This window comes from the organism of the source record quoted next, unplaced genomic scaffold (genome assembly GCF_019419815.1).
Source record: "Pyrus x bretschneideri cultivar Hongxiangsu unplaced genomic scaffold, Pyrus_bretschneideri_v1 Contig43, whole genome shotgun sequence".
In the NCBI taxonomy this organism is placed as follows: domain Eukaryota; kingdom Viridiplantae; phylum Streptophyta; class Magnoliopsida; order Rosales; family Rosaceae; genus Pyrus; species Pyrus x bretschneideri.
The window spans coordinates 4,501,554-4,521,491 of record NW_025999757.1 but is presented as its reverse complement, the minus strand read 5'-3'; the positions used below and the strand labels follow the sequence as shown (position 1 = coordinate 4,521,491).

General features: G+C 37.4%; 3 protein-coding genes, 1 long non-coding RNA gene and 1 pseudogene across 4 annotated transcripts; 2 read left to right on the top strand and 3 right to left on the bottom strand.

Moving 5' to 3' along the window:
* The first annotated feature begins 2,084 nt into the window (after positions 1-2,084).
* Positions 2,085-4,436, top strand: LOC103935809. The gene is made up of 4 exons (XM_009345619.3): positions 2,085-2,456; positions 3,413-3,571; positions 3,667-3,775; positions 3,958-4,436. Exons 1-4 carry the CDS (start codon positions 2,085-2,087, stop codon positions 4,143-4,145), a joined length of 828 nt encoding a protein of 275 aa, XP_009343894.2. The 3' UTR covers positions 4,146-4,436.
* A 291-nt stretch (positions 4,437-4,727) lies between these two features.
* LOC103935815 (transcription factor DUO1-like) lies at positions 4,728-6,811 on the bottom strand. Its single transcript, XM_009345625.3, has 3 exons — positions 6,621-6,811; positions 5,943-6,198; positions 4,728-5,249 (listed from the first exon to the last, which is right to left on the bottom strand). The coding sequence occupies exons 1-3, from the start codon at positions 6,809-6,811 to the stop codon at positions 4,728-4,730; spliced, it is 969 nt and encodes a 322-aa protein (XP_009343900.2).
* A 2,358-nt stretch (positions 6,812-9,169) lies between these two features.
* LOC103960396 lies at positions 9,170-11,343 on the bottom strand. The gene is made up of 6 exons (XM_048566850.1): positions 11,095-11,343; positions 10,615-10,674; positions 10,273-10,491; positions 10,060-10,158; positions 9,892-9,972; positions 9,170-9,774 (listed from the first exon to the last, which is right to left on the bottom strand). Exons 1-6 carry the CDS (start codon positions 11,341-11,343, stop codon positions 9,274-9,276), a joined length of 1,209 nt encoding a protein of 402 aa, XP_048422807.1. The 3' UTR covers positions 9,170-9,273.
* Positions 11,344-11,966: 623 nt separating this feature from the next.
* On the bottom strand, positions 11,967-15,937 carry LOC125469445. The gene is made up of 2 exons (XR_007251746.1): positions 15,415-15,937; positions 11,967-12,310 (listed from the first exon to the last, which is right to left on the bottom strand). It is a non-coding gene; the product is annotated as an uncharacterized LOC125469445 (long non-coding RNA).
* A 1,067-nt stretch (positions 15,938-17,004) lies between these two features.
* On the top strand, positions 17,005-19,279 carry LOC125469480 (annotated as a pseudogene).
* The last annotated feature ends 659 nt before the right edge of the window (positions 19,280-19,938 follow it).

Here is a 19,938-nt window from a genome sequence, read left to right as displayed (position 1 = left end):
GCAACTCATGTTGATATGTGGGCATCCAAGGGGGAGTGTTGAAAAGTCTGATGGCAATGAATGCCCACACAGTATGTTAGCAAAAGTCTTCAGCATGGGCAGAAGTTTTCAATGCCCATGCAAAGTGAAAGTTGAATACATAGAGATTGTATAGTCAGACGAAGTGTCGTAAATTTCAAAATGCATTAACTGCATCAGTTTGAAGTTACTCTATAAATAGAGCACTCCGCATGTTTTTAAGTTACAAGAAAAGAAAAGAAGTGAACGAGAGAAAAATATCAGTAACATCATCTATTTCTCTGCTTTTATTTGTTATCTGCCTGTGCTATAGTTTTAGTGTGGTATTTTACATCTACCTTGCACCTACCATTAAAAAGGTTATTCCTCTAACTTTGACCTTTTTATAACAAACTTAGATTTTTTTTATTTTATATTTTTGTCACAACAAGCATAGCAACCTAAAACGAAAAGAAAAAGCTAAGAACATTATCTCAACAATGACGCCTCTCCTAATCAAAATGCCTCCAAATGACGTTGGATATATTCTTGTACAATGACTAACAAATAAGGCATCTCTATCAAGCACATGACATATGATATCGACATTTCTTCAAAGAAAAAGAGGCATTTAAAAAAAAAAAAAAAAAAAAAGAAAAAGAGGCAATTGTTGGCAAATCACAATTTATCATTATTTTCGAATCTGGGCAGGCTCACTAGCTTAAAGTATCAAACCTAAGACCTTTCATATTTCTTTTATTAGGGAGTCATAATCCGTGCCTTTACCATTACCCCACTTCTTGTTGTAAGGGAAAAAAAAAAAAAAAAAGAAGAATTGACGTGAATGCTTATTTTGAAAATTCATTTAGGCTATCTCCAATCGAAGGCTGACTAGACAGCTCGTTTTAGCCCTCTGATCTTTCAAGAAATTAATATTTTAATGAACAGTCCAAGGTCATATTCCTTACCATCTCCAATCGAGGGCCAAAGGACTAGAGGGCTTGTTTTAGCTCTGTCACAAAAAACCGTCTTCAACCGAGAGCCAAAGGGTTATAGTATTAAATGTGAAGAATTGAAATAAAATAAAGTAAGATAGTATGATATAGTGAAAAATATGTGAAATATGTGAAAAACTATGTGAAATATATGAAATGTTAGGTCATAACGACAAAATATGTGAAAAACTAAGCCCTAAACCCTAACACTATGTTTGGATGAGAGAAATAAATTTGGAATTTTGATAAAAGTCAGAATTTATAAATTGATATGCATTAATTTCCTTGTTTGGATTCATAAACATAGAAATTTAGAATTTCCGCGTGGAAAAAAAATTTGGAATTTGGGATCTCCAATTCCCAAGTTCAAATTATATGTAAATATGTGTCATTTCTTAATTTCTATGATTGAGAGTTTAAAAATAACAAATTTCATATTCAATTCCATTGTTCTTTTAGGTTAACCAAATAAAAAATTTACAAATTCTAGAAAATAAAATCTCATCATTTCAATTTCCATCATTTTAAAATTCCTTAATAATCTTAAATTTCTTCATTCAACCAAACATAGGTGGGCTGTGCAATGGAAAAGAACAAAAACAAAACTTGAAATTGGGCTAGATAGCGGGCTGGTTGAAAATGGTCAGTCGATTGATCCTTTGGCCCTTTCAGATTCCCACGAACCTCTGGCCTAACCCTCAGTTGAAGACGTTTTTCAACCTCCTGGTTCTCTTAACTCTTCGGTTGAAAATAACCTTAATACGTGATTCTTTGACCCTATAAATTCTTAAATTTTAGTCGAATTAGAGCTTTTCAACGCCGCGTAAACATAGATTACACGTTTGCCCATATGACAAGTACTTCATTTCAAACTTGCGGTTAAAACGAGAAAATTAAAATTTCATCGATCATTTTGAAATTATCCCAACCGGAATAATTTCAATTTGTAAAATGTGGTTAACGAAACTTACAAAACTAACGCCCATCCTCTCCTCTTCCTTCTCAACTCAACCATTCACAAGAAAAGCTCTCTTCGTTTCTGCCGACTCTGCTTCCATCCGGCTTCGACCTCTCTCTCAAATCTTCCCCGAAATGGACGCGGACAAAAGTCAATCCAAATCGATCAGCGAAGCCTCCGATCGGCCCACGGACCACCGCTTCCAAAACGTCGTCGTCATGCGCCACGGCGACCGCATCGACAACTTCGAGCCCCTCTGGACATCGCAATCGCCGAGGCCGTGGGACCCGCCTCTGGTCGAAGAGGGCAAGGTCCGGGCCTTCTGCACCGGTACCAAGCTCCGATCGGGTCTCGGGTTTCCAATCCACCGCGTCTTCGTCTCGCCATTCGTGCGATGCGTCGAGACCGCCGTCCAAGTCGTCACCGCCCTCTCCGCCACCGAAGACCCTTCTCTCTCCAAATACGAGAGCGACCAGCCCGTCCCCGTCGACCCCTCTAAGCTCAAGGTGGGTCCCACCATTTAAACGCATTCATTTACTTATGTTGATATTTTAGTACTAATGTTGGAACTTTGTGATTGTGATTGCGTCGTATATTGGTGAGAACAACATGTACATGTATTGGAAAAGGATCGGCGATATTTTTTTCTAAGGATTTCGTGACGTAATCGTTCATCGTACATCGTGCGGTCAATTTTCGTTAATTTTTGTTAACTTTTTATATTTAATTTTAAATTTTAAAATGATTTCTGACCGTATGATATACGATGAACGGTCAAGATCATGAGATGATCATTTTTCACATGTATTAATGTTGATATTATATATATATATGTGTGTATGTATATGTATAATATGTATGTATGCAGATCCCTTTATCTAAATAATTTCTAATTTTGTGTAAAAATAGAGAGTAGTTATAGGGCTTACTTCACATCAAATTTCAACAATCTCGTTTATTTTGTAAGTCTTGATTTATAGACCATGCTTGCAAAAATTCAGTTTAATCCAAAATTATTTGTCTATTTAATTATCACAATTAAATTTTATTGTTTCTTGTAGAACTAAAGTGTTCGTCAATTTTTTTGAACTCAATTAAATATTTCAAATATTTCTGATTTGGCATATTTTGCAAGGATTATCTATGAGGTCCAACTTGAAAAATAAAAGGTTCGAATCGTTTAAAAAAAAAAAAATAGAGATCCCTTCCCTGCCTCCTATATGTATCTATGTTATATTGTCGTTGTCACAGTATATGTAATTGACAAACAAGGTAGATATTTGATATGTTAAATTATCGTTGTAAACAAAATTGCACAATTAGAAGTTATGATTTACGGTCTGATAATATAACGTTCTACGTATCGGGGCTAAGAAAGAGCTTTCTTGACATTTAAGCTTGGGACTGACATATGGAATGATAATGATATTGGAGTATCCCATCGCTTATTTCCATTTTGCAGGTATCAATTGAATATGGGTTATGTGAGATGCTAAACAAAGAGGCGATTCGCGGTGATTTGGCTCCGAAAGATGGACAATGGGGCTTCAACATTGCAGATCTTGAGGCTATGTTCCCGGCTGGGACGGTGGATCAAACGGCGGAACGGGTGTACAAAGAGGTAAGTGAGAATTTCTCGGTGTACATTTGTGCGTATATGGACCTAAAATGATTAGTATTTTGTCTGATGGAGCCTCTTCCTGTGATGAACTCCAGCTGCCTCAGTGGGGTGAGAGCATGATGGGCGCCCGGGCTAGATATGCTCAGGTCATTGAGGCTCTTGCTGACAAATACCCTACAGAAAACTTGCTCCTTGTCAGTCATGGTATGCTTCAAATTTGGTTTAACACTTTCTCTACTTTCATTTCTGTTTTATATTCTTGAATTTTTTTTCCGGGAGTTCGTTAAAAAAATTTACTTTGGTTAGTTGAGTTCTAGTGATGAGTTCCTCTTTCAAAAGGAAAGACATAGAACCTTTCAAATTTAAGAGAAAACATCTTTGTGCAGGTGAAGGAGTTGGTTCTTCAATTTCTGCATTCCTGGAGGGCGCCACAGTATACGAAGTAGAATACTGCGCATATTCAGAACTAAGAAGGCCCATCAAAAACCAGTCATCAGCTGCAGGAAAGTTTGAGGTAATGGTAAATCGTGGCCGAACTGGTGTCAGTTACTCACTCCCAACCACTGGAACATAAGAGTAGCAAGACAGCAGTGTAATAATCGCATTCCTTTTAGCACGTTTGACTGCATTTTTACCCCCAAACTCCTCTTGTCGGAGATCATTCGGGGGTTACTGGATTTACAAATTAATCAGACAATAGTTTTCTTCATTTGTTTTCGCAACTTCGGATTCCCATGTATTTGCTACCAGACCATGAAGGGTCCGGTTAGAAGGAAATGAAACGACAGCTTCCTTTGTATCAGAACCAGAATAATCATATTCTGCTTTAAACATTGATAAATGAAATCGAATCAAATTTTCATTAGTGATTTCGTTGCTACCAGAACTATTGATCTGATTCTTTTGCAGTTAATTTTAGTCCAACTCGTCATTTTTATTTTTTTTTTCAACGAGAAACAAAGAAGAAGAAAACCGGATGAGTGTCGATTAGTGAATTAAGAATTAAGCAGGCAAACTTGACTAGCTACTATAAGTAGGTCAGTGTCTAGTACAAAGAATGGCAGTAACAAGCATTACCATGCCAGCAGGTCCTTGTCAATACGTTGCTAAAGAAACTAACGCAAATAATATAGAAGAGGTACAAGGTTATTGTCAATCAATGCTGCCCTGATCCTGATGTGTTCGGAAGCGGGTCAATTTGATCAAACATGTCTGTCGGGAAGTCATCGAACACACAATCTGGAGTCATGGTATGGTCGATTCTCTCCCCCTCACAACTTAGACAGCTTCCTACTGGTTCAAACAATGGAGGCTCCATGACAAGTGGTTCTCCTCCGTTTCCAAGCCCCAAAGCATCCAGAGGTCCTAACATGTCGAAATAGGGGTCGAACCTTGCCAAGAATTCTTGCGTTTCGGATGAGAATATTTGGTCTGTTTGGGGCTGTGGGTTCTGCAGGAAAGGGATTGCAGTGTGGGAATCAGTCCATGGATCCTTATCAGTTATGGGGAGCTCATGTTGAACAGGATTTGTTTCGAAGCAAAGAGACTTGGGCTTAACAATATCCGGCAGCGGCACCATTTTGATGATCTCGGAGTTCCGAAAGCAAGGTGGCGGTGACAAGCATGGTTGCGCTTGTAACGATGGTTCTCCCTCCGATGAGCAATTGAATTTTGTAGCCTGAAGAAGAAGAAGAAAAAAACCTGTCATCTAATAACACAGTTAACTGTTTCTAAAAGAAAGTTCATTCGCTTTCCCAACTGATTACAAACCAAAATTACTAAAGAAGCATAAATGTTGTGTGGTTTGAGAAGCCTCCAGATACAATCGTTGATCTCCTGTTAGAGGATAGTACCATTTTGTAACATCATTTAGGTGTGTGGTAGTACCTTTTTGCCTTCGACCAAGTTAAAATTTCCTATAAAATGTTAACAAGGCCCACTATAACCAATGGCAAAGTCAACATGGGTCATTGGTTGCTCATGACCCTAATTGTATATTTGTGCATGAAACCTATATGTAACTGCAACAACTGAAAGAATGAGTCAAAAACACTAAATTATAATTTGCTGCTGCTTTTGTACAACCCCTGTATTGTTGTTTATAGATTTTCCTTTTTCTCTCCTTTGTCTTTCTTTTTCGATTTCTTGTGTTCGATAAAAAACTTCACTCGATAGGCCTCATCAAAGTCGACATAATGTGGCATAACTCGTCAGTTACTCATTAAAAACTCCACAAAATGAATCAATGAAGTTTTATTTTTTTGCTAAAATTATATGACTTCATTGTTATAAAATTCTGACTGCGTCACTGACTATAATGCACCCTACTATTTTTGTACATTAACTTTTGAAAGAAGAAAAGGACAATTACCTCCATAGTGGTGGGAAGCTCATGAAAAACAGAGACTTCCCTTTTGGTTTTATGTGATTTGGAGGAGGGTGTGGCTGGTGCTGCTGCTGATGTCTGCAGAATCCTAGCCAGCCTCTTCTGCCTGCTGCTCCAAAAATTCTTGACATCATTGTCTGTCCTCCCCGGCAAATAGGTCGCTATTCTTGCCCATTTGTTCCCAAATTGTGCTTGCAACTCTATCACCACCCTCTCCTCCTCCACCGAAAATTTGCACCCACTGTAGAAAAACACATACTGAGACTCTAATCATAATTAGAACAATAACAAGCAACCCATTTCTCAAATCTCAGTTAGCAACAAAACCCACGAACCCGTTTCATAAATCTTAATTAGCAACCAAACCCCGACAACCCTTTTTTTTTTTTTTTTAATTACATGCGATATTACTACTCTAAACTAAATTATGAGAAGAGGAGAATATTCAAAAGTTAGATGAAGGAGAAGACCCTAACAACCAAGTAATCCACCACTTGCAAATAACCTATTTCTTAAATTTTAATTACCAGGGGAACCCAACAACCCGTTTCTGAAATGCTGAACAAATTATCATCCACCAACTTCATGAAACAAAAGTGCCAACAAAAACAAACAAGTGCAAACAAAAGAGACAATGAAATGGCGGACAGTAAATTGGGTTACTTCTTCAAGTTGGGTCGGAGCTTATTGACCCAACGGAGCCGGCATGACTTTCCGGTACGCTGCAAGAGACCCTTGGATCGAATGGAGCTCCAGTCTCTTGGGCCACACTTCTTCACATGTTTTAACAGCACTTCGTCTTCCTCTGCTTTCCATGGCCCTTTCCTTATACCCTCTTCTTTTTTACCTTCCATTCTTAATTAATTAGTTTACCCTTTCTTACGCACAAAGAGAAGAAGTAAATATCTTTTGTTGGGGGGAACTTTTTCTGGGTTTTGTTCTTCACTGAGTTCTTCAACTCTCTGTAAAATTTATTTTATCGTTTTGTGTAGTGGCGGTTAAGGCGGTTACTTCCGCTGTCCTCCCCACTAATGTGCCCACATTCCCACCTTTTTCTCTGTTTCAAAATCTGTCCATGTGTCCATTAAAAAATGGTCTAGGTGGAATACAAAAATGGCCCTGACCACGTGGCAAATTTTAATTTCCAGCCCTTATTGCTCTCTCCGCATCCTCTTGGTAAGGATTGAAAGTATTTATTTATCTTAGCCGTTCATCGTACATTATGTGGCCAACTTTCGTTAGATACTGTTTGTATTCGATTTTAAATAAAAAATTTAAAATGATTTTTGACCGCAGAATGACTGATGAGCGGATGTGATGAATTGATTATTAGGATCCGAATAAGATTCTCGCAAGGAGGATTCAGATAGGATCTTGTTCCGGGAAAAAAAACCTGTAGGTTTTGTTTCGAAGATTTTACATGTATTTCTTTATATTTTTTTTCCCAGAAAATTTAACTTATGTTTGATAGTTTACTCAAAAAATAAAGCGTTTCATGAAAAGCTCATATTTTCTGCACAATATTTGAAATTGGTATCAAAGGAATCGAATTCATAAAGTGGTGCATTGGCCTGGTTGATAAAGTATTTCTCTTAAACCCTTACGTCCCGAGTTTAGATTTTCACCGTCTCTTAATTTAGATATAATATATAATATTGCTGATAATAAAGAGAAATGAATCAAAGTCCATTAGCTACCAATCAAGTTATTGAGCTATTTGGTTTGGACAAGGAAAACTAAATCCTGGGATAAAAATTTCTCACAATGTCTTCAGTCTTTTTCCGTCAATGATTCGCTTATAATATTTTCAACAATCCGCGAGAGTCGAGAAAAATGTTTAGCTTTAAGTTCAACAAAAAATCTGCCGAAAAATTATTGGAAGTAAGAAAAGTGACTCCGGCAAGTAGAGATGCATAAAGAGCCATTCCTTAGTCACCATATTTTCCTTGACATGCTGTAAATGCAATGTTCTGCTAAAAATTGCTCACAGAAATGATTTGCATACATATAAAAATAAATTGATCAAACAATGCTCAACAAAAGAAACATTTGTTGCTACATCTCATATCTCTCAAATATACTTCTCTCCATGAAGCTTCTCATGAATGTATTTGGTTATGAATTTTCTCCATTCATAATCGGAGGCAATATGTTCTACCGTTAGAGACAGACACTCCAGCTATCATTTATGGAGATAATGCAACTTGTATTGCTCAAATGAAGGAATGTTTCATCAACGACTGTAAGACTAAATACAAATCTCCTAAAAATTGAGCTTAAGAAGGCTAATTAAAGTGATTGAAGTTAGACAAATCCCATTCTAATGGTAATATGGCGAACCCATTTAGAAAATCTCTATCAAAGTGTACATTCCAAAAGCTGATATATTATATCAACATCCAACAATTGAACATGTTGCTTCACTAAACGTTATCATAATCAAGGGAGATATTGATATGGATGTTTCATCAACGACTGTAAGACTAAATACAAATCTCCCAAAAAATTCAATACATATGAGCTTAAGAAGGCTAATTAAAGTGATTGAAGTTAGACAAATCCCATTCTAATGGTAATATGACGAACCCATTTAGAAAATCTCTATCAAAGTGTACATTCCAAAAGCTGACACTAGTACAAAAAATACTTTGGGTGACGTAGGTCCTTCGTCGCGCAAAGTCCAAAAAACGTCGCGCAAAAATTTGCGTGACGAACCTTCGTCGCGCGCCAACCTGTGAAAGAAGGTTTTGCGCGACGAAGAAGTACCATGCGTCACGCAAAGTGGGTTGGCGTGACCAAGGTCTGCGTCACTCAAAGTGGGTTGGCGTGACGTAGTATGCGTCATGCAAAGTGGGTTGGCGTGACGTAGGATGCGTCACGCAAAGTGGGTTGGCGTGACGTAGGTGTGCGTCACGCAAAGTGGGTTGGCGTGACCTAGGTATGCGTCACGCAAAGTGGTTTTGCGTGACCTAGGTGTGCGTCACGCAAAGTGGGTTGGCGTGACCTAGGTGTGCGTCACTCAAAGACACTTTGCGTGACCCATACCTACGTCACGCAAACCTTCTTTGCATGACCTATGGAACTTTTTCGTCGCGCAAACTTTTTATGTTTTTATTTTTTTTTAATTTTTTTGACAAAAATATTTTTGATTTATTAATATTTTTGATTTAATTTTTAATAAATATTGTAATTCAATTCTAAACAATAAACAATAAACCAAGAAAAAATTTAATTATAAACCATATGAAAATGTGCATACAAGATGTCTAAACAAAAAAAGAAAAAACTACAACAAGTAGTCTTCTAGGTTTGAAAACTACTGGGTATCGGGTAGGTGAGGTGGCTGGGAGGTCGAAGGTGGAGTAAGATCAGGTGCTGGCAGCTGGATTTGGAGACCGGACACCGCTAAGGCCTGTACAATCATACTCATCTGGGCTCTCATCTGCTCGTTCTCAGCTCTCATCTGCTCGTTCTCAGCCTTTATATGCTCGCTCTGGGCCCTCATCTGCTCGCTCTGGGCCTTTGTCTGCTCGTCCTGGGCTGCAAGCTGACCTTTTAGGGTTGTCACTTCCTCCTTCAGGGCGTTGACCTCTCCTGTGGTCAATTTGGAAGAAGAGGCACCCGTCTCACGAACCCGCGCCTTCCCCATACCCCGAACAACCTTGCCATGACGACGACCGTACTTTTGATCCAGGACCTCAGTCATGATCTGAAAACCTACATCCTCGGGTAAAGTGACGTCCTCCATTGGGGTTTCGGGGAGAAGTTGCGATGTTACTTCTTGGAGAACAGCATCGCCCTTTTCCACCATAGTAGCCTGTAATAATAAAGAAAAAACATATAATGGTTAATAACAATATATATATATATATATATATATATAATATTTGAACGATTCATAAATATAAGAATAATAACAATTACATCTACATACATGAAGCTGCTCAGCGATCTCATTGCCAGGTCGAACGTAAACGTCCTTGAACACGTCGATCTCAGGGAACTTAGAACCCTCCTAAAAAAAAAAAAACATTGGGAAAATTTTATTAATCAATAATAAAAAATAAATTGTATAAAAATTTCAAAATTAATATACTTTTACCTGACGTCGTGTCTCAAGCCTATACGAAAAGGGCTTCGAACCGGAATGGTGGAGAAGTGTCTTAGAGTCCCGAGCTATCTTGCCAGCAACACATTTCTTCTGTTAAACACACAATATACATGTTAGTGCGACTATTTGAAAGAAATTATTTTAAAAAGCTTAAAAAAATAACTAAAACTTTAATGAATTATTATTAAAATATTAAGTACATACCACAAATTTTGGGTCCGTAAAATGGTTGCAGAGCCATTCCCAATCCTCTGGCCGGTCCTCCAACTCGGATGGGCAACCCTCTAGGCGAGCAACCTTTGGATCATTAAATTTCTTAAAATGCGCATGAAGATCGCTCTTCCAATTTTTGTACCGATTTGCAAAGGTCTCGTCTAAGTAGGTGATGACCTCAGGGGATATATCCTTAAAATCAAAATTGACCTACAAATAAAACAACAAAATAATAGTAAGAAATTTAATAATATTAAGATAATATACTTTGGTTTATAATATTTGTAAACATAATTAAAAAAATGATAAAAGGCCAAAAATTAATATACTAACCGACAACTTGTCTCGCGCCAGTATCTTCGTCTCCTGAGGAATTTCTGCCCAAGTCTCCCACTGCATAGGACAACAATTCCGAATAACACAACCACAGCTAGTAGCGACGATGCTATGTTGTTGTGAGGTAGCCGCTCCACGATGTCGCGAGTCATATGCAATCTTGATCAAGGAGGCAGACAGACGTACATTTTGTGCCGTCTTCAGCATTCGATTAGGCCTCCTGGTTTTTTTTTTAGCTATCCAAAAAAACTTAAATGGTGAAAATTCTAAGCTTAAATTTCTATAGAAAATTTTGCAAAACCTCCCCTAATAGTATATCATTTCCCAAAACCTTAAAAAAGTAAAATAACAATAATTCACAACCCGCAACAAATTTTCACAATCATAAAAATAATAGTTTTAAAATGAAAAAAAAAATACAACGTAGTGAGAATTAGGAAAAAAAAAACTACTTGGCTGGGAGCCCCCATCCTCAACTCTGGATGATGAGGAAGTGTGAACAGAAGGCTCCAAATCACGACGGTGCCGGTGAAGCCGCCGTGCACTGAGCGACTGAACCGACACTGATGACGTCGATGATACAGGCACCTGGGATGCCGTAGCAGTAGCCTCAGTAAGGGGTGTAGGCTCCCCCATCAATGGAACACTCACGGATGGAGCAGTAAATGCTGATAATGCGGGTGGCGCATTGGTCACACTCCTACGACAAGTGATCAACTGCGACATCTATACACTTTTTGAAGAAAGCATTGAACTCAACATCATTTGAAAGACAAACTTATCAGTAAGAAATTTAACAAAAGAATAGAAAACAAAAGGCGAAAGCATAAATCTTTTCTCGCTAAAAAGAAGGTAAAAGGCTTAAAAGCATGCCTGGTTCGTCTCCAAATATAAAAATAAAAATAAAAAATTACACTCTAGTATATAGCAACAAAATCATATTTTTATTTATGCTTTGCCTTCAATAAGGTCAGGTTTAAACACAATAGAACCAAATGTCAAAGATGTAGCAAAGTTTATACTGACCTCCCCAAAAATTAGGATATCTTACTGCAGTAAACTTTGTAATAACTCGCATGTTTCAGCTTTGCTATTGTAATTTTGACTCAATTACTGTCATTGTTAACTTAATCTCGATTTTGCAATACTATAAAGTGAAAGCAACAATTTTATCAGATCTATAAATAATAATAAAAGTTTAAAACTGTCAAAAGTACCAAAAATTATGAAACTTCAATCTTTTGTTTCCCCTCAAGGTGAATCGGCTACTCATATAATGAAATCAATCTTTTCTCCCATGGTTTGAACTTTGGATTATACACTCCATGTGATTCGTAAGGCCCCTGATGGATCAAATACTAGGAATCACAAGGGCAAATAAATTATTATTGTCATGACATATGGCCATTCAATATTACTATCCTAAGCTCAGGGCAAGGCAATAGGTAAGGTCATTTATACAGTGACCATAATTTCAATGATTCAACTCAGGTTCAATTGAATGCTAGTTGCATCCAGTACAAGAGAGCCACTGATTCAAACAGTGCCCATAATTTCAAAATATTCAACTCAGATTCTATCGAGTGTTCTAGTAGTTGGTTTCTTGATTTTGGTTGTTCTTTTCACATATCCAAGTGTGGTTCTCTTCTGACAAGAGTGAAGAATGTGTTGCATTCACTGTGGATGGCCAACCCTATAAAATAGCCAGTAGATGAACAATTAAACGTGTCTAGTACTAATACTTAAAAAGACCAAGAAAAGAAAAATAAACAAGCATTTAGCAATAAAACTTGAAGCACTATCCTCAATGCAATGTTACATGTAACCAAACAATAACCCTAGCACATAATTTTTCCTTCTTTTTATATATATACAGACACACATGTACATAAATACATATAGTCCTCATCTTAAGAGGGATCTATTTCGATAAGAACCAAAAGGGGTTGCATTGGCAGGGCCACCCAGCAATGTGGCCCAAGGGTCCAAATTGACTAATTTTTAGATTTCTTTATAACTTTCCCATTTAAATTTTGATTCTGTTGATTTTCCACATAGATACTTCCTAAATGGAAATCCAAATTAAACACTTTGCATCATTGGACAACAGTGTAAAGTGGGAACCAAAATTACAATCCCTTTTACATCAGGTTTTTATATTCGTAAGCAGTCGAATACACACCAACTCGTTGTTGATCACAATCCTGATAGCTTAGTTATACCTAAATGTGATGATCAAACATTCTGATAGGAGCATATTTATACGACTTAGTTAGCTTGTTTTCTTGCATTTAATTAGCTAAACTATGTTAATTATAGTGTTTAAAGTTATTTTCGTGCAATTTCAGGTTTTAGTGTCAAAGTATGCAAAAAGAAGCAATTTGGAGCATTCTAGAGCATTTTTGGGCCAAGATTGGATAGTGCAAGCATGGAGGCATGAGGATGGACGAATTTGAAAGGCTTGAATTCAGTTAGGGAGTTGCAAGGGGGCCTAAAAACCTGATTTCTAGAAGGCTACATTAGAGCCACATGCACTTCCATCCTTTAAGCCATTCCACATGCAATTCCAACCTAATCCACATGCATTCATCATCATAACCTAGCTGTCATTCCACCTTTATGCATTCATCATCATAACCTAGCTGTCATTCCACCTTTGTGCCATGCTTCCCCCTTTGTTCCAGCCACTCCACATGCATTTCCAACCCACATGCCCCTTTAATCATTCAAACATGCACCCTTTATTCTTTCATCATTCCAGCCACTCCACATTCATCACCAACACAATCATCAACAAAAGAACTTTTCCTAGCTGTTTTGCACATGCATTCCCTTAATTATTTCAACCACATACACCCATAATCATTCACACCTTGCAGCCACATGCACATTCACCCCTTTCTCTCCCTATAAAACCATGCAATGCATTCATACAAACCACCTCTCATACACATTCATTCACGCCAGAAATTCATTCCCTCTCTCTAACACAGCCATACTTCACCATTCTTCATATTTTCTGCCCAAAAACACTCCTTGCCTTCCCCTACATCCATCCCTACCCTAAACACATCATTCTACATCATCCATAACCCCCAAAACTCACCAAAACCCCTTGTGCCGCAGCAACTAGAGGAGAAGAGGCTTAAACGTTCATACAATTCAAGATTGAGTTGTTGGAATTTTTAGGTGTACTTCGATTCTTGTTTTCAATGTTTACTTTGTTATTACTCTCTAAGTTTGTTGTAATCATGAGTGGCTAAACCCCTAATTAGTTAGGGGAAAGTTTAAAGCCATGAACATGTTTGAAATATGAATTGATTTCTTCCAATTGTGATTTGTTAAGTTGTGATTGCAATTCAATTATCTGTTTATTAAAAACTTGTTTTTGTATGTTGATTAGGGATGCATACTTAGTCTTCATGCATAAACTCGATGCTAGTTTATAAACGAGTTTCACCTAATCGTCACAAGTTTATAAACATGAGTAGTGAAGGTTGCTAGTCACAACCGCGTTAATTGAATTCTTGGCAAGAGTATCATGCATTCATAGTTACAATTGCCTCGTCAACACTTATAATTTTCATAGAGCATAATGATCTCTCATTGTATCTCTTCTATGCATTCATGTTGAGAACCATTGGAGAATGATTTGAATTGTCGCATGCATCATCTAATTCAATAACATAAGGAAAATTTGAGAGTTAATTAGTGCATCACGGTTAACTTGGGGTGTTGAGCATCATAGTTAATGAAAAGCAATTGGAGAATCGATTCATATACAAATGTGTCTTGTGTGGAGAATGGACCTCTAACTAATCCATCCATTATCTTGTTTTCAAGGAATTTGTTTTACAATTCTGCCTAGTTTATTAACTTGTTTTGTTATTTCAATTTTCGTCAAATCAAAACCCCCCCCTTTACTTTCTTGTTCTTTAGTGCTTAGAATCTGTTTAGTTTATGTTTTAAAATGTTTTGAATCAAGCCATAATCTTAAATTTGTCCAAAATTGGGTTTAAGGTCAGAAACTGCCTAGTTAGTGTTTTTAGGCAGTTTTGAGTCTTTTGAACTTGTTTTGAGTCCTTTGAGTCTTTGTATTGTCCAAATTAGTTAGAAAGTGTCTTAGTTTATGTTTATAAGTGTTTTGATTCAATTTGTTGCACAAATTCGTCCAAATTCACCAAGGTGCTCAAAACTGCCCAGAAAGTGTTTTTAAGGCAGTTTTGAGTGTTTTGGGTGATGTTTGAGTCTTTTGGTTTGTTTTAGTGTTTTAAGCATTTAGTCTCGCATTCTTTGAGTCTAGTTTAGTGTTTTAAACTTTATTTTACGTTTTTGAGTCAGTTTCCAAGTGATTTGCAATCCCTCCTAATCCCCGGTTAAGAACGATCCCTACTTACATACTTACTACAATTGATAAAAAGAGGGTTTAATTTGTGTGCGTATAATTCTCACATCACATTCTTAGACTGGATTAGATCATTTTTAGAGCTTGTTCAATATCTTCATAACCCAGTTAAGCCACAAACACCAAGAAGCCCACAAACAGAAATATTCCACAAAACTGTGTCCTTCTCGGGCAATCCATCAAACACCTTCTGTGCTAACTCAACCTGGGAAAGCTTGAAGTAAAAGTCAACAACAATCGACCCAACATACAAATTCAATCCTAACCCATCAACAATCGAGTGCGCGTGCAGCAAAATCACAAACCCTAATCGTAGTGAAACCCTACAATGAACTGCAATTTCACCCTAATCCCTAAATAACAAAAACCCATCGCAAATCACAAACCCTTACCTTGATTTTGGGACTTGATTCCCGTCGGCTTCGAGATTCGTGTGGCTACTCGTCGTTTAGAACGAGAAGGAAGAGAGAAGTCTATGGGAAAGAGAGAGGGAAGACAAGTCTGGGTTAAAGATTTGAGGATCAAGGTTGCGAAGAGGAGAGATGAGCAAGAGGGAAGAGATAGAGGAGACGCAGGACTTTACTCCTGCAATTTGATTTGCAATTTGAGCGAGAGGAAAGTCTGCAATTTAAGCAAAACCGAGAGGAAAGTCTGCAATTTAAGCAAAACCGAAAGTCTGCAATTTAAGCAAAACCGAGAGGAAGATGATAAGAGGAAGAGGAAGAGGATAAGAGGTCTGAAAACAGGTCTACGGAAAGAAAAACCGAGAAGAAAAGATGATAGGATATATGGCTGCAAAACTTGGAAAAATTGAAAAAAAATGCCTATTTTTCGCTATGGACCGCCAAAATTATCAATTGGCGTGACGTAGGTATACAATTTGACGTCACGCAAAGTGGTTTTGCGCGACGATTAAAGCGTCGCGCAAGGTTTTTTTTTTTTTTTTAAAGTATTAAAAAAATTACCAAAAATGTGACTTTACTCCTTTCAAGTTCAATTTTTATTTCACATAAACATTGAACTTAATATATTATTCTAAAAAAAACCCATAATATTTTTTTTACATATATATCATTCAATTTCTTAAGTGTTATAAGTACAAATTAAATAAATTAAAATCTACTTAGTAAATACATATACCATTGCACTTGATGGGAAACACATTGTACGAAACTAGTTTCAACGATCCAACCGTCAAACTTGTTTTTATATGCTTCGAGATCGCATACGCCAAAAATAGGAAAAACAAACATTTAGAGATCAAGTAACGCGACAAAACTTTTCGACGGTTATAAATGAAAAATAACGATTTAACGGTAGTTTTAACTCCGATTTTGATGATTTTTTACAGCTACACTCCTTGACCCTATATGAATCCAATGAACTAATTCGATCGTCAATTTAAAGTATTTACACAAGTGGATACCACAAAATGGTAGATTTACTAACACTTAACTCTAAGTGTTAGTAAATCTACCATTTTGATGGGAAACACATTGTACGAAACTAGTTTCAACGATCCAACCGTCAAACTTGTTTGTATATGCTTCGAGATCGCATACGCCAAAAATAGGGAAAAAAAAACATTTAGAGATCAAGTAACGTGACAAAACTTTTCAACGGTTATAAATGAAAAATAACGATTTAACGGTAGTTTTAACTCCGATTTTGATGATTTTTTTACAGCTACACTCCTTGACCCTATATGAATCCAATGAACTAATTCGATCGTCAATTTAAAGTATTTACATAAGTGGATACCACAAAATCTTATGTTATACTTAATGAAAGCGCCTATTTTTCGCTATGGAAAAAAAGTGCCTACAAAAAAGCCAAAATTATCAATTCGCGTGACGTAGGTATACAATTCGATGTCACGCAAAGTGGTTTTGCGCGACGATTAAAGCGTCACGCAAGGTTTTTTTATTTTTTTTTAAAGTATTAAAAAAATTACCAAAAATGTGACTTTACAATTTTTTGGTTTGAGAAAATTTTTGGGTAATCGTTATTTTAGAACCTTCATCTCGAAGCTGAATCGGTCAGAGGTGGATTTGATTATTGAAAGTTTGAGTCTTGAGGGCCCGGATTTGGCTTTCGGGTTCTTCAATTTTTTGAGGAATGAGTGTGACTTTCGGCATTCGGGGATTGCGGAGTTTATCGTTGCTCATGTATTGGCGACGAATAGGCAGTTTCAGGAGTTGCGTTCGGTTGTAAAGCAAATGGTGGATGAAGAAGGTATGGTTTCTAAGTGCTTCTTCTATCATATAGATTGCAGCTTGGTCTGAGATTATGTAAGGCAGATAAATTTTTGGGCCGAAATGAGTAATGAGGTTTTATTGAAGTTATTGAATAGCTCAATTTTTTCTAATTTTTTTATTTTGTTACTTACTTTCTGTGAGCTAGAAAAAAAAATGATGGAAGTTGTTTATGCTTGGATTGGTGTTTTAGGCCACACTACCCTATGCATTTAGTCGGTTTCTTCGGTGAGCAATATTTTTCGCATTTTGGGATTTATATATTTGCTGTGATTTGTGATAGGCCCTGGTTCTGCACCTTCACTTTGTGAGCTGCTCTTGCGTAGATTCAGGGACTGGGACTCAATTAGTATGGTGTGGGATATGTTGGCGTTTGCTTATTCAAGATCTGAGATGGTTCATGATGCCCTGTCTGTTCTTGCTAAGATGAGAGATTTGAATTTGAAGGTTTCGACATCTACCTATAACTGCCTGTTGCATAATTTGAGGCATACAGATATCATGTGGAATTTTTAGAATGAAATAAAAGATACTGGAACTCCGGAGAGTGACTACACTACTTCCATACTTATAGATGGACCGTGCCATCAATCCGGTCTGCAAGATGCAGTTTCTTTCCTCGTGGATGCTGAAAGAACGGAGACTGGGCCTTCTGTTGTTTCTTTCAATATCATCATGTCTTGGTCCTGTAAATTGGGTTTTGTGGATGTTGCAAAGTCCTTTTTTTGTATGATGTTCAAGTATGGACTTGTTCCTGATTCGTACAGTTATAATATTCTGATTCATGGGCTATGTGTAGCAGGTTCATTGGAACAAGCATTGGAGTTCACCAAAGACATGGACAGGCATGGGGTACAGCCTGACACGGTAACTTACAACATTCTCTGTAAGGGGTTTCATCTACTTGGTTTGATGAATGGAACTCGCAAGATCATTCAGCAAATGTTGGTTAAAGGGTTGAATCCGGATCATGTTACATATACAATTATGATATGTGGCCACTGCCATGTTGGCAACATTGACAAAGCCCTTAAGTTGCGGAAAGAGATGATTTCAAGAGATTTTCAGTTGAGTGTCATTGTTTACAGTGTACTACTCAGCGGTATGTGTAAAAGTGGACGGGTAGAAGAAACATTGGGATTGTTATATGAGATGGAAGCTGTTGGCTTGGAGCCAGATCTTATATCATATTCAATCCTCATTCAGGGTAGCAACGAGATGTACAAAAGGCTAGCGAAATATATAGAGGAATGTACAGGAAGAGAATCATTCCCAATTACTCTGCAAACCGTGGTATTCTGCTAGGTCTGCGTGATAAAGGGGATATTTATGAGGCAAGGAAGTATTTTGATCATCTGACGACAAGGGCTGTGACAGAGGATGTTGTGCTGTATAATATTATGATGGATGGGTATGTAAAACTAGGTAGCGTTGCAGAAGCCATAAAATTATATAAACAAATAATTGAGAAGGGAATAAATCCTAGTACTGTCACTTTCAATACTCTTATTCATGGTTTCTGCAAAATTGGGAAGCTAGTTGAGGCTCGAAGGATGTGGATACCATTGAGCTGCATGGATTGCTACCAAGTCCAGTTACTTATAATACTCTTATGAATGCTAACTGTGAACAGGGAAACATCAAGGGCATGCTTGAATTACTTCAAGACATGGAAGCAAAAGCTGTAGAACCAACTCATGTATCTTACACGGTAGTTATTAAAGGACTTTGCAAACAGGGGAAGCTGTGGGATGCTGTTCACTTAGTTGAGAAAATGTATGCTAAGGGCCTAACCCCGGATCAAATCACATATAATGCTATCATCAAATGTTTCTGCAAAGCTCAAGACTTCGAGAAAGCTTTTCAGTTACACAACGAGATGCTGATACATGATCTTGAACCTACTCCTGTTACATATAATCTCTGTGTATATGGTGACCTAGAGGATGCTGACAGGCTAAAAGCTGAGATAATTAAAGCAAAACAAAAAGCTGAAAACTGAAAAGAGAACAACACTATTCCATGGTAGCAATAAAAACTGAGATAATTAAAGCAAAAAGGATTTCGCAACTAACTTCTTCATGTCAATGTCAGGCATGTCACTCCCTGCAGCCTTCTCCACAGTCACCTGCATGGGGCTGAAATTAGAAGAGAGTATATACACCCAGTGCCTAGGAAGTAAACCTATTTGGTGCAGTGAAATTCTCACTGGTATCCAATCTGGCTTTGTGTTCCTCAAATGACAAGCATCCAAACGAAGACGATGTCGACATTGTTCTCACCTCCAAAGCCACCTGAACATGTATCAAAAGAATAAGCGAAAGAGAAACAATTGTATTCCATAGTAGCAATACAAGCCAAGAAAATCAAAGCAAGATAAATGGCTACTAACTTCATCTTGGTCATGGAAGAGATTTGACTCCTTGAAACCTCCTTCACAATAACATGAATTAAGACTCAAACTCGAACAGAGTATATCCACTGAATTCATAGCAAGTAAACATAATTTACTCGGTGAAATGATTACCTCCTCCTTGACTCCGACATTCCACATGTCCAACAAACCAACTGGCCATTTGCACCGATCCAACTTGGGTCTTTTCCCTCTCTTTTTTGATGGACTTCTTAACTAGTTTCAAAGGCATAGATGAAAACGAAACA

Coding starts and splice junctions, on each gene's coding strand:
- LOC103960396 (XM_048566850.1), bottom strand. CDS start 11,343: ATGTCGCAGTTGATCACTTGTCGTAGGAGTGTGACCAATGCGCCACCC. Junction 10,159..10,272: donor TTACGGACCCAAAATTTGTG/GTATGTACTTAA, acceptor TGTGTTTAACAG/AAGAAATGTGTTGCTGGCAA. Junction 9,973..10,059: donor GGCTTGAGACACGACGTCAG/GTAAAAGTATAT, acceptor TTTTTTTTTTAG/GAGGGTTCTAAGTTCCCTGA.
- LOC103935809 (XM_009345619.3), top strand. CDS start 2,085: ATGGACGCGGACAAAAGTCAATCCAAATCGATCAGCGAAGCCTCCGAT. Junction 3,572..3,666: donor CGGAACGGGTGTACAAAGAG/GTAAGTGAGAAT, acceptor GATGAACTCCAG/CTGCCTCAGTGGGGTGAGAG. Junction 3,776..3,957: donor CTTGCTCCTTGTCAGTCATG/GTATGCTTCAAA, acceptor ATCTTTGTGCAG/GTGAAGGAGTTGGTTCTTCA.
- LOC103935815 (XM_009345625.3), bottom strand. CDS start 6,811: ATGGAAGGTAAAAAAGAAGAGGGTATAAGGAAAGGGCCATGGAAAGCA. Junction 6,199..6,620: donor CTCCGACCCAACTTGAAGAA/GTAACCCAATTT, acceptor GTTTTTCTACAG/TGGGTGCAAATTTTCGGTGG. Junction 5,250..5,942: donor AGCTTCCCACCACTATGGAG/GTAATTGTCCTT, acceptor CTTCTTCTTCAG/GCTACAAAATTCAATTGCTC.